Source organism: Rattus norvegicus, chromosome 4, assembly GCF_021556685.1.
Source record: "Rattus norvegicus strain SHRSP/BbbUtx chromosome 4, alternate assembly SHRSP_T2T, whole genome shotgun sequence".
Classification (NCBI taxonomy): Eukaryota; Metazoa; Chordata; class Mammalia; order Rodentia; family Muridae; genus Rattus; species Rattus norvegicus.
The window spans coordinates 26,403,251-26,421,945 of NC_141537.1; the positions used below are offsets into that span (position 1 = coordinate 26,403,251).

Genomic DNA, 18,695 nt, shown 5'->3' on the forward strand with positions numbered 1-18,695 from the left:
TTCTACTCTTAAAGGATGATTTTTAAATATTATTATACTCCCAGGAAAATCACAAGGATTAGTAGACAGATTTTCATCTTTATATCACAGGATTCATCAGATTTTAATGTTTACCCTTTAGTCCCTCCCTCTCCTCACACATGCAGATCTTTGACCACTTAGATGTCTTAAACGTTATCATATGTCCGTGTGCCTTCTGCTCCTGTGTGTCTGATGGTGACTGAGAACAAAGCTTTCTTATGTGTGATGAATGTCCATAAATCAGTTTTAGGAGGTCAGATCAGTTGAACACTTTAATCTTCTCCATCGTTCATACGTCAGCGTCATTAACCGTTCTGAGAATGGCCCTCAGCACAGTTTCCTTTCTTTGTCACCAGATCCAATTCAAGAGTGTTTTACTTTATTCCGTTTTCAGTCACTTTAAACTTAGAGCAGTTTCTCAGTTTCTCTCACATGAGATTGATACCGATAAGAAATCAATTGATACCGATAAGTAATTTTTATCATATTTAATTGTTTCTCTGTTTTTGCTTTACACATCTTTAACTGAACTATAACCTAAGTTAAATTCACCTTCAGAGTGTAACACTCAAAAGCGTGTGCAGTCTGTTGGCACCTTATTAATGATATAAATTTTAATGAGTTAAACAAATATTCTTAAACATTCTGTCTTTTGTTGTTGATGCTGGTCCCCTTTGTAAATGGTACATAAGATATAAGAGATAGTCTGCAACCAAATAAACATGACAAGTAGCTTTTGTTTTACTTACTTGCTTTTCTGTTTGTTTATTGATTGATTGTTGATTGATTGATTGGGTTTTTTGGGTTTTTTTTTTTCATTTAGTTTTGGTCTGCTTTTGCGGTTTGGTTTTTGTTTGCTCGTCTTTTTGTTTTGAGACAGTCACTGTGTAGCCTTAGCTGTCTTGGAATCTTAAAGTTCACTGTGTAGAAGAGGATAGCCTAGAACTCAGAGAGATGCTCCTGCCTCTGACTCAAGAGCGCTGAGAAAAGATGTACACCACCATACATGATAGACGATGGCTTTTAAAAGTGAGAAATCTTATTAATATACAAACAAAAAACCCACAATATTTGGTAGGAGTTTACGTATTGATAAACATAATTAGGTCCAGACATGGTTCCTATTACCTCTAACAATGCAGAGGGTCCCTCATTTGTCACTTAAGAGTACATTCCATATTCTCCTAGCTTCTGTTAAACTGGATGAAAAATAGCAAGACCAAAGTAATAGAGATGGCAGGGTAGTCCTTTATAATTAAAAGGTTAACAAGGTAATTAATTACACTTTCCTTCTTAAGTAATACCCGTAGCTCATCTAACTATTTTCGTCAGAGCTGGATCCATTGCATGAGCTCATAATCTCAGCACCGAGAAGCAAAGGAGAAGCACCATGAGGCTGACCCTTCCTCGGCTACTGTGTAACAAGCCTTTGTCTTTGGAAATTAAATAAAGTAAAAGCTAGTTTTACTGTATTAAAAGTATCTTATTAAGGATTAAACTTTGGTAAGTTTCTTTTAACTTTGATAATTTTAAATGAAGAATCCCATTACTTTTTAGTTTGAAAAGAGAATTCATCTGTGTTATAGTTTTAGTATAGTAAAATAAACTGTGTTATCAATTCTTCTGGTTTTGCAAAGAAACTACCGATATTCCTAATACCTTTAAAAAGATCTTAACTGAAACAATAAATCAACAAATAAAAAGTTGTGTCTAAGGCTGTGTAGATGGCTCAGTGGTTAAAGAGCACTGTCTGCTCTTCCCGGGCACCCAGATTCAATTCCCAGTAACCGCATGGTGGCTCACAACTGTTTGTAATGTCAATTCCAGGTGATGTGATGCTTTTTTCTGGCCTTCATAGACATCAGGCGCAGACGTGGTAGAGAGACATAAATGCAAACTAAACATCCATACACATAAAAAAAACATTAAAAAATTTATCCATTGAGAAAAATGGACTGTTTTTTTATTTTTTTTATCAGATATATTTCTTTACTTACATTTCAGGTGTTATTCCCTTTCCCGGTTTCCTGTCCATAAGTCCCCATCCCATCCCCTCCCCCTCCCCAATACAGGTATTCCACCCATACATCCCCCTTGCTGCCCCCCTCATATTCCCTTGCACTGGGTGTCCAACCTTGGCAGGACCAAGTGGTTCTTCGAGTGTACAAGTTTCAGATTTACGTCAAAGTAATAGATCTGTATCCTCCAGATTGTTTTAAGCTGTCTCATAATATCCCTTTGCATAAGGCTGCTTTAGGAGGCAAAGAGCAGGAGAGGGAGATAATGAGGTAATGCACAAATGAGTATTCTCATTTTCTACGTGATGCTCCTGAGACTTAAGATGCAGAACAGTGTATGTGCTTTCGCAGCTGTAGAGTGTGTGTGAGCATTTCCTTCTTAGTGCCGAGGGCCTTCATCCAGTCACGGAGCCTGCTCAGGTCTGGATACTGGTGTTCATTTTGTTCCTTCTGACAAGATAAAGGCGGCAATCAGGAGAAAACAAAACACATTGATGTAAAACTCACAGGTGGGATATTAAGGGTCAGAAGCGACATGTGATGCTTATTTCCATATGGGTTAAGTATCTTACCTTGGTGATTTGAAACCTTTTCTACTCAGCTTGCTTTTGTTTTTAACATTTAATATATGTCCTATAAATCACATTATGCTCTTGTACTGCATGCATCACTAAATTACTGTGTTACTAGAACTACGAAATGCTCATATTTTGTATAGCAGAATAGCCAGGCCTTGTAGCACAGACCTTACTGGTTTTTCTGTATTGTATTTTTTTTTCTTTGTGTATATATGATTTCAGGGACTACAGTTCTTTTTTTCCCTTATTTTTTTTCTTTGTTTTAAATACATGTCAACCACAGTTTGCCCTCCCTCCACTCCTCCCAGACCCCTCCCTCAATCCCAGATCCACCTCTTCTCTCCCTTCAGGGAAGAGCAGATCTCCTAGGGATATCAGCTGAGCACGGCATAACAATAAGACAAGGCACAAACCCTCTTATCAAGGCTGGATGAGGCAACCCAGTAGGAGGAAAAGGTCCCAAGAGAAGGCAAAGGGTCAGAGACAACCCCTACTCTCACCATTAGAAGTCCCACAAGAACATCACATAACCATGGGTCCACATTCTGCCTCACTGCTCAAGCAAACAAAAGGGGAAGGCACTAGGCTACATCCCATCCTCTCCATCCTCTGAGTCCCTGTGAGCCTTGCATAACTAATGCTGTGAGCTGTGCTCTCCTGCTGTTCTTGACCACTCTGTCTTCCACCATTCTTCCTTCCTTTCTTCTGCAGGGCTCCCTCAGCTCCAAGAGGAGAGGCCTGATAAGAGATCTCTAATTTGGGCTGTCTCCTTCCCCAATGTTTGGTCTGTGAGTCTCTGCATCTGCTCCCATCAGCTGTAGGAACAGACGTCTCTGATGACAGTTGGGCTAGGCACTGATCTGGACTTCTGGAAGCCAATGTGGCCTCTCTGCAGTAAACAGTTAGGGGGCTCATCTGTGGGTGGGGCTCATCTCAACAATCTTTAGTCTCCTACAATTCTTTGCCTGGTGAGACTTCCCCCTTCTGTGGTAGCATGTCTACTAATCCTATTGTCTAGGTCTCCTTCAGGCAGCTGTTTGTAGGAGACACAGTCTCAATGGCTTCGGTCCTCTGACTCTTAGAATTTGTGGTCGAGCCTTAGGTGTGGTAATTTCATTGTAGATATATTCATCAGGGCTGGGCTTCCCATCATCCATTGGTCTAACTTCAACACTCATAAGAGTCCTAAGTAAAATGTTAGATGCTGCATATTTGCAGTCACTGGTTTAACATGATTAAGTAACAATTATTTGATAATTTAAGGTAAAGTCACTTTTGAGGCTAGGCACAAATAAGAAAAATGTTCTTCATGGCCCACAGAATCAACTGACCAGGACTCAAGTGTGCTTGTTCACAGAGGTCAGGGGACTTGCATGGGTCTGACCTTGGTCTGCTGCATATGTTATGATTGTGTTGCTAGCTGTGCATGGGCTGTCTCTGACTCTTTCTTTTGCCTGCCTTTGGGGCCACCTTTTTCCTCCTACTGGGTTTACTGGGTTACCTCGGTCCAGCCTTGATGTGAGAATATGGGCTTGGTCTTATTGTGGTCTGTTATGCTGTATTTGGTTGAAGTCCCTGGAAGGCCTGCTCTTTTCTGAGAGAAGTGAAAGGGAGAAGGAAAGGGGAGGTGAGGGGAAACTGCAGTTAGGATGTAATTTATGAGAGAAGAATAAAATGGAAAAATTCAAACAGACAGAAAATGTTCTTGCTTCACCGCCCTTAGGTGAGTCACTTTGAATATGTCTTGCTATCAACTTGGTGTCATTTTTAAGGTAAATAATGGGAGTGTCTAGTTTCAAAGAAGCTGCAGATAGTTCTTGGTTACAGTAGAGTTTCCTGGAAAGCTGCCTGAAGTTTGCAGGGTAATAGAGTGGAGAAAAGGTCTGGAGAGAGGAAGGTTGTAAGTAACGACTTTGGGAAGTTCTCTGCTGACCTCGAGTAGAACAATAGACCTGCTTACTCATTGCTCGGATTAAGTTCTTGTCAGGATCTAAAATGTAGAATGTAATTTTTAATTTAACATAATTCATTTGCCTGTTCTGTGGCAAGAACCCAAGAAAGGAGACCTAGCTCATTTCAAAGAACCAATCAGCTGTCAGTAGAAACAGTATAATTGGGCTGGAGAGATGGCTAAAGAGGTTAAGAGCACTGACTGCTCTTCCAGAGGTCCTGAGTTCAATTCCCAGCAACCACGTGGTGACTCATAACCATCTGAAATGGGATCTGGCACCCTCGTCTCTTGTGCAGGCATACATGCAGGCAGACACTATACACAATAAGTCAATGAACCTAAAAAAGAAACAACATAATTAGATCTCTAAGGACAATATCTAAAGAGAACACTGAGGACTAGGGAGATGGCTCAGTTGGTAAAGGTACTTGCTGCTAAACTTGACCTTAGTATATTTTCTATAATGCACAAGGTGGAAGGAGAAAACCAACACCTATAAATTATCCTCCTACCCCATAGACTAATGCACTAAATAAATAAGTATATTTAAGGTGACACTATAATTTGGTTTTAGGCAAAACTTTTCTGTGGGGAACTGTTGTGCTGTAACTTTGTGAAACCATTTTTGTTTTATGAGGTCTAAAGTTGCTTCATTTTACAAAAAGAAACTTCACTATAAATTAGAAATTGTAGCCAAGCAATGGTATTGTGTTTCTTTAATTCCAGCACTTGGGAGCCAGAAACAGCCAGATCTCTGTGAGTTCAGCCAGCCTAGTCTACAGAGTGAGTTCTAGGACAGTCAAGAAAAAAGTTCTAGGACAGTACAAAGAAAAACCCTGTTTCAAAAACAATAACTAGATAGGTAGGTAGGTAAGTAAGTAGATAGATAGATAGGTAGATAGATAGATAGATAGATAGATAGATAGATAGATAGATAGATAGATAAGACAGAGAAAGAAAGAGAGAGAAAGGAAGGAAGGAAGGAAGGAAGAAAGAAAGAAAGAAAGAAAGAAAGAAAGAAAGAAAGAAAGAAAGAAAGAACGAAGGAAAGAAAGAAAATACATTGTGCTGGTACCCATTCTTAACAAAATGCACAATTGTAGTTCTCAAACCCTGATGGGAATGTTGCCTGAGATCTACTCATGACTTTGAAGCTGAATTTTCCATTGATATTCACTAGAAACCTCCTAGAGAGGGGATATGTAATATAGAAATATTTGCTATGAAAACCCAAAATAATGGCGGTGTATTGTGTTAGATTATCAGACTGATAATCATTATTTCTTCTTTTTCTAACAATCTTAAACTTTCTGTAAAGTTTTGTTTTTAGTAAGTAAACAATGTTAAGATACCTTGAAAGTGTTTTAAATGAGTTTACATCTTTTTCCAGTGAAAGGAATTGTGTCAACTGTCCAGAAAAAAAAGTATCTTAGTAAGATTCATTCTCACTGACTTATAATATTATTAGACAAAATCTATTATCTGTATTAGATGATGTTTCTCTGTGAATATAGTAGAATACATAATTTAGCAGATAGTTATTAGAAACTACGTAAAATCAGAACTATTCCATAGCCCATTAAGACTTGCAAACACAGTTATTCTGTAGACCCACCATTAGCAGCCCGAGGCTTGTGCTAGCTGATTGTCACGTAGGACTATGCTCCCAACTACTGACTCACCCCTTCTCCTGCATCCGGAACAGGACTGAGGGCTGTGGAGTTAGTAGTAGATATCCATCACTTCCCTACTCCTGACATGATGCCCCAGAATCTTAGGACACACTAAGCTCATGGGCTTCTGTTTGAGAATACACATTGCACAGATGCCCTATAAGGTTTTGAGAGGTATAGTAAGAAAGATCTTTGCTTTTAAATGTTCTTTAATTAGTTCAGATATTGAATTAGTTTTGTGACAAGTCAGTTGAATCATGTTGGCAAAACTTTAGTTCTTTTGCCTGTTGTTCTTATCAACTAACATTTTTATAAGAAAAACTTGATGATTATAGCATTGCCAGTTGATTATAGCATTTAGTACAGTTGACATTTGATTTAATTATTTTCATGAAACTTTATTAGTAAGCTGTTTCTGTCAGAAACAGTTTAATATGTCTGGAGAGATGGCGCAGCAGTTAAAGGCAGCCTGTACTGCTTCTTCAGGTAGAGGACCTGAGTTTAGTTCCCTCCAGCTAAGGCAGCGCCAGGGGGTCTGACACCCTCTTCTGGGCGTATGTGTACATGCCATGCACAGACATAATTAAAACGTTTATGATTAAAAGGGGAAATGGAGAAAATTTTTACAATAAAACTGTTATTTAAAATGTATTGCATGAACTTTAAATTTTCATATATTTCTATTTTTTAAATTGCTTTAACTGATCTTTTTACTTGAGTTAAATTATTTTCAATTATTCTGAGTTTTTGAACCAGGAGATCATAGACATGGAATCTGTTTTAGCTCGGATGCCATTGCTTTTGGTTTAGGTTTAAAGTGGTGCTGGACCCTTTTTAATTCTTTTACTAAAGAATTAATACCTCAATGGAGAAGACAGAAAATCTGATTTTCAGTAGTAGTAACGGATGCCAGCCAGCAGAGAAAGTCTAAAAAGCAGGTGCTGAGGAGATGAAGCATCAGAGGCCCGGCCAGCCCTGCCCTGTGGTGGTTGCAGTGTCCGCTCTGGCTATTGGCATACCATTTGTGAACAGTTACCCTGGGGCCTGCATACCAGTTAGGTTCCTCTGCCATTGAGGAAAAAGGAGTAAAGACAAAAGCACTCACCATCTTAATATTCACAGGACTGTACTAAAGAATAATGATTTAAGATCAAGACAAGAGTTAACTGCCCACCTCACCAACCAGTGGCCTTCCCCAGGAGCTCTGGATGTCAATGCTGTTGCCTTGGATACCTTGCTTTACCGAAAACACAATAAACAGTGGTATGAGTAAGTGTAATGTTTTTTTTCCAACTAATTACACATTTAGTTGTACCAAAACATGTGGCTATCCACTCTGGTATCTCAGTTGTTTTTCTGAACATATTATTAGCCAAGATAGTCGCTAGGACTGCTTTGATGAGGTTCCCTTAAGAAGCAGATGTCTGAACATTTGAAGCCAAGGCACACTGGGGAAGCAAAGTATCTGAAGAATTTTTAGGTAATAGTATCAGACCGGCTGTCTCCTGTTCTGTTAAACTCCAGTCATCCTTTAATTGTGTCTATGAACTTGTTTTCATGAGGTATCTATTATGAAGTTTTAGCTGTAGGATTCACTAGCCTGGAATTAGTTTTCTAGATTTCTTTATAAAAAATAACATATTTCAATTCCTAAAAGTATATAAAAGTCTAAAATTCTCAGTGGATTTGACTTTTCATCATTTTAATAAATCTAAATTTTAGGAGAAATAATATAATCACTCTACCTCTGAGCCATAATTTCCTATTCCTAGTGTTCAGACTTTCATTTGGTCAGAGTGTCTCAGTATTAAATGAGCTGCAAAATCATTTTATCAGGTTATATTAGCATTGGGGTTTTAACACTTTTTCATCATAATCATTTGTTTCCACTATATTTTTTCTTTAGTTAAATTTCTAATTTCCCTCCCTAATATTCTTCCCTCCCAGCCCCTTTTATTTTTATGTCTTTTCCACATATTTCTCCATTTACTATTTTCTTTTCTTCTTTCTTTATTAAGAGAGTTTTTTATTGACTTTTTATTTACAGTTCAAATGTTATTCCCTTTTCCTGTTTCCCATCCATAAGCCCCCTATCCCATCCCCCTCCTTCTTCTATAAGGGTGTCTCCCCTCCCTACCCACCCCTTTTTGCCCCCCTGACATTCCCCTATACTGAGGGATCCAGCCTTGGTAGGACAAGGACTTCCCCTTCCATTGGTGCCCAACAAGGCCATCCTCTGCTGCATATGCAGCTGGAGCCATGGGTCTGTCCATGTACCCACTCTTTGGGTAGTGGTTTAGTCCCTGGGAGCTCTGGTTGGTTGTATGGCTGTTCTTATCTCCCTCCCACTAACCCTTCATATTTCTTCCTTTATCTGTTCTACTTTAGCGTCCCTGGCTTAGAGGTCATTAGCAAGGTCACACAGTCTTGCCCGTGCTTTTTAGAGCACCCTACTAGGTAATAAGTCACTGTGTGTTTCTGGCTGGCTAGCATTCAGCTGGATTTTCTGCTTCTTGACTTGTTACTCAAACAGACATAATCATGTCTTAGCAAAAGCATAACTTCCACATACTTTTCTCATGATTTTGGGAGTTGTTGTTTATCAAAGATAGTATGCAAATTAAATTTGACCTTACGTTATTAAAAGTGGTATTAGAGACAAGCTTTTTCTTGTTTTATCAATTGTTAGAGATAAGTAGAGCAGAGAAGACTCTTTGTGAAATAAATCAGAAAAATCCTTTTCATCTATTAAATTATTTCAAATGATTCAAGGAATGACTTTGGCCATTCTATGAATTAGCCTAGAGTTCCTTCATATACTCATGTAAGTGTTTACATGAGTAAACATGTGTGTTCCAGTAGCTATTTCCTATGCCAAGTATAAGTTTTACCTTTTGTGTCACACTTAATTGATAGAATAATATTTGTATTTTAAATTTATAATTGAAAACATAATTTATAGAAATACATTGTATATGTTATATGTAGCACATGAGAGCTCTTAAATTTGCAGAGATGAGCTGGGGAGATAGGTTGGTTGATAAATTACTTTATGTTCAAGTGTGAGGACCTGAGTTTTGAACCCCTTTACCCCACAAGTAGTGGGGGATGCACCTGTAATCCTATCCCTGTGGAGGCAAGGACAGGAAGATTGTGGAAACCACTAACCAGCTAGTTTTGTCCAACCTAAGAGATTCTGTCTCAAACATTACATGTGAACCTAGATGTGCATACACACATGATTACATATACATGTATGTATCGTGTACGAATGCTTACTGTTGTGACAGGAGCAGTGGGCTGAGCTCAGTCATTAAAGTGTTAACTGTGCCAGCATGAGGACCTATATTTGATCCCTCGTCTCCATATAAAAGCTGGATGTACTGGCTGGTACTTGTAATCTCAAGCTTGGGGAGGCAAAGTCAGGTGGATCCTGTGTCTCATGAGCCAACTAGCCCAGCCTAATTGGTAATCCTTGGGTCCTTTTTCAAAAAAAAAAAAAAAAAAAAGGTAGACAACTCCTGTGGAGTAGTACCCAAAATTGCCCTCACACCACCAATCATGTACTAATACCCCCACACACAAACATGAACAGACACAGTGTGACTATATTAAATCTGCAAAATCACAGGCTTTCTTCACAACATCCACTTCATTATCAAAAGGTTTTAAAAAAGGAAGTAAAATATTTTAGCCAAAGATCTATACTTTAACCTGTCCACAGAGATACCTTTAGAGGTGTCAATAAAGAACCCAAAGTGGGGGTTGGGGATTTAGCTCAGTGGTAGATTGCTTGCCTAGCAAGCACAAGGCCCTGGGTTCGGTCCCCAGCTCCAAAAAAAAAAAAAGAACCCAAAGTGATAGGGAGGCAAAGTTTAGAACAGAGACAGAAGCTATACGCATTCAGAGTCTGCCCCACATGTGGCCCATACATATACAGCCACCCAATTAGATAAGATGGATGAAGCAAAGAAGTGCAGGCAGACAGGAGCCGGATGTAGATCTCTCCTGAGAGACACAGCAAGAATACAGCAAATACAGAGGCGAATGCCAGCAGCAAACCACTGAACTGAGAACGGGACCCCCGTTGAAAGAATCAGAGAAAGGACTGGAAGAGCTTGAAGGGGCTTGAGACCCCATATGAACAACAATGCCAACCAACCAGAGCTTCCAGGGACTAAGCCCCTACCCAAAGACTATACATGGACTGACCCTGAGCTCCAACTGCATAGGTAGCAATGAATAGCCTTGTTGGGGCATCAGTGGAAGGGGGAAGCCCTTGGTCCTGCCAAGACTGAACCCCCAGTGAACGTGATTGTTGGGGGGGGCGGTAATGGGGGTAGGATGGGGAGGGGAAGCCCATATAGAAAGGGAGGGAGAGGGGTTAGGGGGATGTTTGCCTGGAAACTGGGAATGGTAATAACAATTGAAATGTAAATAAGAAATACCCAAGTTAATAAAGATGGAGAGAGAAAAAAAAGAGTAAAAGGCATATAGATTAACTTCACAATTTTCTGTAAAATTGGGTTACTTCCTGAAATACGTGATGATGTAAAATGGCTGACTATTTTGCCATCTGTATATCAATATAAGCCAGTGGATACTAGAGTAAAACAGTATATATATATATATATATATATATATATATATATATATATATATATATATGTATATATATGTATGTATGTGTATATATATATATTTTTTTAAAAGAACCCAAAGTGTGTCTGGTTTAGCCATGTACACACACACAGACACACACACACACTCTCATTAGTAATAAATAAATAAAGGTTAAAAAAAAGAACATAAGTGGAATATTTATTGCTAGTTTGCATCTGCATGTATATTGGTAACTTATTTACAAAGCAACATTGAAGCACCCCAAGTGATTACAGTCTTAAACAAAGGCAAGGGGAAAGCCTTGTTCCCCTGCTCAGCATGAGTTTAAAGTTGTCCTTGACTCACAAGTCATTGGAGAAGGGAAAATACCCTTTTCTAGTGTTATCTCATTTGCCTGACTTGTCCTTATATATTCTTGCTGTGTAGATGAGCTTGCTGTCCCTCAGCTGTCCAGGTATCCTGTAGTGTGGAGGAGTCTCAGCCTGGAGCTCAAACCCAGTATCGTCAGTATCTCTGCTGACTGATTACTGTGTAACACCGGGTGATACCTCCTTCCCTTAACTTCTCTCTCTGTATGTTCAATACTGAGAGTAGGGCCTAAGTGTCAAATCCATTGTCTTGTCCTTAATAGCTTCTCAATGACTATTAATAGTTGACACGATTTTTTTCATTAGTCTTGTGCACAAAGGAATATATGTCTATCTCACATTCCAAGATCTGCTTTCTGAGTCTTACAGAAATTTGATTTAATCTTCTGAGTATGTAATTCCAACTACTTCATTTAAACATATAGGTCTGGGTTTTCAGGATAGGGAGCTTTCTATAAATGTTTAAAGCTAATCAGATATTTTCATCATTTATGATAACCTTCAGATTATGGGAGGTGTCTAGGTTTCTTTAAATAAATATTATCAGCTCTGTAGCTGGCCCTACAATTTAATAGTCTTGGTGTTAGTAAGTTTCTCCAGCAACAGAGGTACAGTGCCCAAAGCTCTGTGAGATTATCCTACCAGCTAACCTAAGATGTATTCAAGAAGTCTTGGGACAAGTTGGGCTTAACAGCATCTATTTAGGCTTCCAGCAAGTTCTGAGAAGCCTACCCAGCTACAGAAGCAATAGTTCTCTAAGGAATCAGAGAGCAGAACAGAAGCATCTTCTGTTAGGTTGTCCTAGAGGGAAGAGGCACAGGTCTTCTTTGGGGGTGATGTGACAAGTTGGCCCTTTGGGTTGGCTGAAGATTAGATTGTTACTAAAATGCATAGGCCTAAGTTAGGTCTAAGTTTGGATAGAAACCGACCATTACAGTTTGTTACTAGAAACCAAAAGAAGTGATGGCACCCTTGACTGATGGCCCCTCTGCTTAGTTACTTCACAGTGTACAGTTCTGATTTAATTAATTCGTTGGGCTTTTTATATTTAATTTACATTTAGAAATTGTAAAGTAAGCTACTGGATAACTGGGTTAAAATTCATAATCACAGAAGGACCCCTCTCACAACAGATATGAAATTTATTTCTATTATACTGTTTATTAAACTTTATAGGACTCCTACTTTCTTTATTTCACTCATGGCAGTATGGTAAAAATTGATAAAGCCAGGTGTGGAGGTGCCTGCCTTTAGTTCCAGCACTCGAGAGGCAGAGGTAGAGCTCTGTGGAATGCGGCCAGCCTGGTCTTCAGAGTCAGCTCCAGGCCTACATAGTGACACCCTATCTCAAAAACAAATTGAGACCCGAAAAACATTAGGTTCACAGTAAAATCTCAACAGGAACTAAACATATGAGATATGTATTCATAACACAACATATAATAAGTGCTTACTTTTTACTTCCTATAGCTTTTTATCTTAGGGTTTCATTGCTGTGAAGAGACACCGTGACCAAGGCAACTCTTAACTCTTTTTTCTTTTTTTTAACTTTTTCTTTTTAACTTAGTCTTTATATTTTAGTGTAGGTTTCTGGGAAAAATAAGGATGTATTGAGCAATAGAAATATTATAAAATTAAGAACAGATGGCCACTGATAGCCGGTAGGTTCTCAGAAGAGCTATAGAGAATGAAGTGAGTCTCAGTTTGGTGTGTGTGTGTGTGTGTGTGTGTGTGTGTGTGTGTGTGTGTGTGTGTTGTTACTTTTTTTCTTTTATTGGATTTTTTTAAATTTACATTTCAAATGTTATCCCCTTTTCCGGCTTTCCCTCCAGGAACCCGCTATCTCACCCCTTCCCCCTGCTTCTATGAGGGTGCTCCCACACACACTCACCCACCCCCTCCCTCTGCTCCACCCTGGCATTCCCCTACTCTGGGACATTGAGCCTTGACAGGACCAGGGGCCTCTCATCCCATTGATGCCAAGGCAACTCTTATAAAGGAAAAGATTTAATTGGAAGTGGCTTACAGTTTCAAAGGTTTAGTCCATTATTGTAGTGGGAAGCATGGCAGTGTCCAGGTACACATGGCAGTGGAAAAGGAGCTAGAGTTCTACATCTAGATCCAAAGGCAGCGGAAGGAGACTGTGTACCACACTAGTTCCAAAGCCCTGCCTCCACAATGACATACTTCCTCTAACAAGGCCACGCCTCCTAATAGTGCCACTCCCTACGCCCAAGCATTCCAACACATGAATCTGTGGAGGCCATACCTCTTCAAGCCACCACAGTTTTGATTCACTATCCTTTTTATACATGAAGTCTAGGTCACCTGAGCTCCTCAAATTATCAGTTGCTGTATCTTGTTAAAGTACTATCTCCCTCACTCATTCTCACCCCAAAGTTCAGATTCGTCAGCATCCAGTTTCCACTTCCCTCTTATACATTTTTAACATGCATTTATTTCTTACTTAGCATTTATTTAGCTCGTATAGGTATGTGTGTGGGAGTAAATTCTCTCTCGGATACTGGGATCAAACTCTGCTTTTCAGACTTGGTGACAAGTACCTGTACCTGCTGAGCCATACTCTGCTGCCCCTTCTTAAGCTTTTTAATCCTTTAACTATATCGTTGGCTCTCAGCCTGCCTGCTACACAGACTGCAAAGTTATGACAGTCCTGACTCCGAATGCTTTTTCATGATCTAGTGAGGTTTTTAGTTTTTCTTAAGAATTCTTACTTTACATGTTTTCGGATTTTCCCATGTGTGTTTTTTGAATATTTATGGAATTATGGTCTCTAAGGCACTGAGGCTGCAAAAATATTTCAGAATGTGTGTGTCATGTGGATCGTCTCCTATCAAGTTTTTCCTGCCTCCTATGGTAGCGTAGATTGAGTCAGTAAATATTCTGTTACAGCAAACAGCAATTGTAGTTTTATAAATGTAATTTTATTTGACTATGTTTTGTGCACACTGAGTGCATGTGTGTCTGGGTGATGGTGCCAGATTCCCTGGAACTGGAGTTATGGACAGGTCTAAGTTGCCAGGTGGGTGCTGGGAAATGAGCCTGGATCCTCTGGAAGAACAACCAATGCTCTTAGCAGCTGAGCATCTCTCCAACCTCGACAATTTTATTAAACATATCCCTATGAGAAAAACAAGAGATAAAATTAGCTTCTTTATGTCCATGTGCATACATAATTCTGTGAATATTATACACATGATTTTCCTTTTTCTTTGTTTTCTTTAGTCTTTCATACAGTGCATCCTGACCACAGCCTCCTCTCCCTTTTCTCTTCCCAGTTCCCCAGCCCCTGATCTTCCCTCCCCCACAGATCCACCACTCCTCCATTTCCCTTCAGAAAAGACCAGGCCTCCCAGGGATATCAACCATACACAGTATAGTAAGATATAATAAGAGCAGGCACAAACTCTCATATCAAGGCTGGACAAGGCAACCCAAGAGGAGGAAAAGAGTCCCAAGAACAGGCAAAAGTCAGAGACACCATTTCCACTATTAGAAGCCCCACAAAAACCCCAAGCTAAGCAACCACACTGTATAGCAGAAGACCTAATACATGCTCTGTGCTTGCCACTCCAGTCTCCATGAGCCCCTGCGATCCTTGCTTAGTTGATTCTGTGGGCCGTGTTCTTGTGTCCTAACACCTCTGGGTCCTACAGTCCTTCCTTCCCCCCTCTTCCATGAGGTTTCTCAAGATCCACCCAGTGTCTCGTTTCATCTGCTCCCATCAGCTGCAAAAGAAGCCTCCCTAATGACAACTGGGGTAGGTGCCAGTTATGAGTATAGCAGAGTATCATTAGAAATCATTAGATTGACTTGGATTTTGTTGGCTGTGGTGGTGGTGGTGGATTTTCCCCATCATGTTTTGGTTCTACTTTTAGGTCTCTGGGCTTTCCAGCTTCTAGTTCTTGGCCATCTAGGCAGTGTCAGGCACAGGTTCCCTCTCATGGCTTGGGCGTCAAGTTAGACCAGTCATTGGTTCGCCATTCCTACTAGTTCTGAGCCTCCATCATCCCAGCACATCTTGAGGCAGGACAGGTTATAGTTCAAAGATTTTGTAGCTTGGTTGATGTCCAGTCCCACCACTGAAAGCCTTGCCTAGTTACAGAAGAAGCTTGTTCAAGCTCCATATCTTCCAGTATTAGGAGTCCTTGCTAGGGTCTCCTTCATAAGTACAGGAATCTTCCACTGCACTAGGTTTCCATATCGCCCCCTAAATGCCCTATAATTCCAGCTGTCTCTCTCCATACTCTCTCCCTCCATCCTTCTCTTCCCCAATCTGATCCTTCCAGTTCCTATTTCTCCTTCACAGGGAGATCCATGCTCCCCTCCATCCCCCCGTGAGCCCTCCTAAATCCTGAGCCTCTCTGAGTCTGTGGATGGCAGTGATCGTGTGCATGCTCTCCTTTCTCCCTGTGGATGAGACTTACTTCCCTCTATGACTCACACAGTGTAGTGTCCACTGACTACCAGATGATAGGAATGACTGACGTCAGAACACCTTTTAAGCAAATACATAATATAAAAATGATATCATCAGTTCTATCATTGACTGAGATAAGACTGCCAGTGACGTATGATACCATTCTTACAAGTTTAAATTAAATTTAACATAGTGACACATATTAGACTACAAGTTTTTGTGTTGTCAGGATATATGCAGTTTTGGATTCTCATTTTTATATACTTAAACTACTTATTATATAAAATTCTGTTCTGAGAAATAACAATATAGTTTATGTATCTCTGTGGAAACATTTCAATCTTATGATGTTGTTGTATCTAGGATTCTCAGGACTTAGCTATGGCCTTTTAATGAGAGAGCTTCCATAGACAGTTTACCACAAACCTGCAACTGGTTATGAGAATGAGTCTTACTAGAAATCGGGTAGGATTGCATTATCTAAACCCTATTTTTTGATATCTGAGGCTGAAGTCTCCTCTCTGCTGGTGGCTTTATCTTTATCTTCAATAAGGGAGGTAGAGTGTATCATAAGGTACTGCTATAATGTCTTATTAATAAAGTGTTTAATTTCAGGATGAAATGCTTGTTGTTTTAAAGCATCATTGCTTCCAAATTCTGTTTCTACTTTCATTTCATTTGATTAAGTAGGAACTTTAAACTCAAGGATTGTTGCTAACTGTAAAAAACTAAAGAAAAGGGGTTGGGGATTTAGCTCAGTGGTAGAGCGCTTGCCTAGGAAGCGCAAGGCCCTGGGTTCGGTCCCCAGCTCCGGAAAAAAAGAACCAAAAAAAAAAAAAAAAAAAAAAAAACTAAAGAAAAGGTTTAGTATCGCTTTGGATTCTCGGGTGTCCCTCTGACCTTGAGCTATGTGAGAAGCTTATCTAACATTGTTAGCCCCGGGATGGCTTTCAACACTTCCTCCCTCTGGTAAGCTGGAGGCCTGGAGATTGTTGTAAATACGTGCTGCCAAACCCCATGATTACAGTTTTCAATGAACTCCTGCCTTTGCTTATGAGTATTTTGTTTTTAAATATTTCTTAAAAGCAAGAATTCTACAAGTTGAACATAGAAAATAATTTATGAAGAAATGTCTGAAATTACTCAGGAGTGTCCTGTGTTCTAAGGCAAGGAAAATGGCTGAGTGGATAAAAGTGCTTGGTCTGTAAGCATAGGGGCTAGAGTTTGAGTCTCCAGCACCCATGTTGAAAGATGGACATGGCTGCTCATGTCTGTGACCCCCAGCATAGGGTGGGGTAGATTTCAAGAGTCAGCTTTACTGAAACAGCAAGCCCCATTTCAGAGAAAACCCTGGTCTCTACGAGTAAGGTGGAGAGGTCTGTAGAGGGCTATATGCCTGCTTTGGTGCCTGTGGGTGCACAGGTGTACACACACACACACACACACACACACACACCCCAAAAACCCATGTTTTCACCATCCTCTGTCAAGTGAAATTTACAGGGACAGAGTGATTGGATACAGTTCTTAGGGTGTGTCTCAGCAAATGAAACTGCATGTTGAGAAAAGTCTAATAAAATAGGAAGGCAGATCCTTCCTTCTGATGTTAGAGTGGAGATGAAGTAGCTAGGAGAAAAGGTTAGTCCAATGCCCAATGGCTAAGATCATTTACTCTATGTATGACCTTTCAACAAAGAAGAGAGGTAATTAATTATCTAAAGTACCTTTGAGTATTGAATAAGTCTTATATGTGTATATATGCTTATACACATGAGTCACGTTTTTAATTTAAATGTATAGCACTGTGTTTTAGCATGTACCAAGTGCATTATAAGCTTTATTGTCTAGCATGTAGCTTATGTAGCTTATGAAGAATCTGCTGTATCAGAAATTTACTGACTTAAAATAACTAAGAACTTTTATATATAGACATTTGAGGAGTCATTATATTATAAATTGAGGGCACTGTTTGCATTGTTAGTAAAGTCATTCTGCCACCTCATTTTGCATTTCTGAGACAGAAAAAATGGATTCCTGATACATGGATTCTATCACCATGGCAGCTATAAAATTTTACTTTAACATAATTGATGGAAAATAAATAACAACTATTTAAAGTAATTACTATTTTAGTAAACTTATTGCTCCCTGCCTTTTGTTGTTATTGTTTTGGTTGTTATTATTAATGCAATTTTTCAAATTTTTATTATTAAAAATATACTTGTTTGTTGAAGAAGCATTTTCCCTTTTCCTCCACAATTTAGTTATTAGTTCTGGATACCACAAGGTGATATCTGGACATAAGTATTCAAAACTTTTTCCGTGAGACAGTATCTCACTGTGTAGCTGTAGGTAGAACTGCTATGTAAACTACACTGGCCATGAACTCACAAAAATATTCTTGCTTCTGCCTCCCAAGTGCTGAGATTAAAGGCAATGCACCACTAAACCCAGCATTTTGAAACATTTTTTTGAAATTTTATTTTTTCTTGGATATTTTATGTATTTACATTTCAAATGTTATCCCCTTTCCTCCCCTCCCCCATACCCCCTCCCCCCTCTCCCTGCTTCTATGAGGACGATCCCACTCCCACCCACCCAATCCAACCTCAACGCCCTGGCGTTACCCTACATTGGAGAAATGAGTCTTCACAGGACCAAGGACTTTTCCTTCTATTGATGCTGGACAATGCCATCCTCTACTACACATGTGGTTGGAGTCATGGTCCCTCCATGTGTACTCATTGATTGGTGGTTTAGTCCCTAGGAGCTCTGGTGGGGGGTCTGGTTGGTTGATATTGTTGTTCTTCCTATGGTGTTGCAAACCCCTTCAGAAGCTCCTTAAGTCTTTAACTCCTCCATTGGAGTCCCCTTGTTCAGTTCAATGATTAGCTGTAACCGTCCTCATCTGTATCAGTAGGGCTCTGGCAGAGGCTTTCAGGAGACACCCATATCTGGCTCCTGTCAGCAAGCACTTCTTGGCATATTTTGAAACATTTTAAATGTATGTACCTTTGCAGAT

General features: G+C 39.7%; 2 protein-coding genes across 5 annotated transcripts in view; one reads left to right on the forward strand and one right to left on the reverse strand.

Annotated features, from left to right (window-relative positions):
* Rundc3b (RUN domain containing 3B) overlaps positions 1–18,695 on the forward strand; it is a 129,207-nt gene that overhangs the window by 104,947 nt on the left and 5,565 nt on the right. Inside the window, 1 exon segment of one of the 2 annotated variants that reach the window (NM_001443723.1) lies at positions 7,364–7,510. Coding sequence (NP_001430652.1) covers positions 7,364–7,510 — 147 coding nt within the window. 2 annotated transcript variants of the gene reach the window in all.
* The window catches only part of Slc25a40 (solute carrier family 25, member 40), an 88,940-nt gene continuing 84,400 nt past the window's right edge, over positions 14,156–18,695 (reverse strand). For all 3 annotated transcript variants that reach the window (XM_087656452.1, XM_087656448.1, XM_087656447.1), the window contains one exon: positions 14,156–14,374. In XM_087656452.1, the coding sequence (XP_087512578.1) occupies positions 14,178–14,374 (197 nt within the window). In that variant the 3' untranslated portion in view covers positions 14,156–14,177. The remainder of the gene's footprint in view (positions 14,375–18,695) is intronic.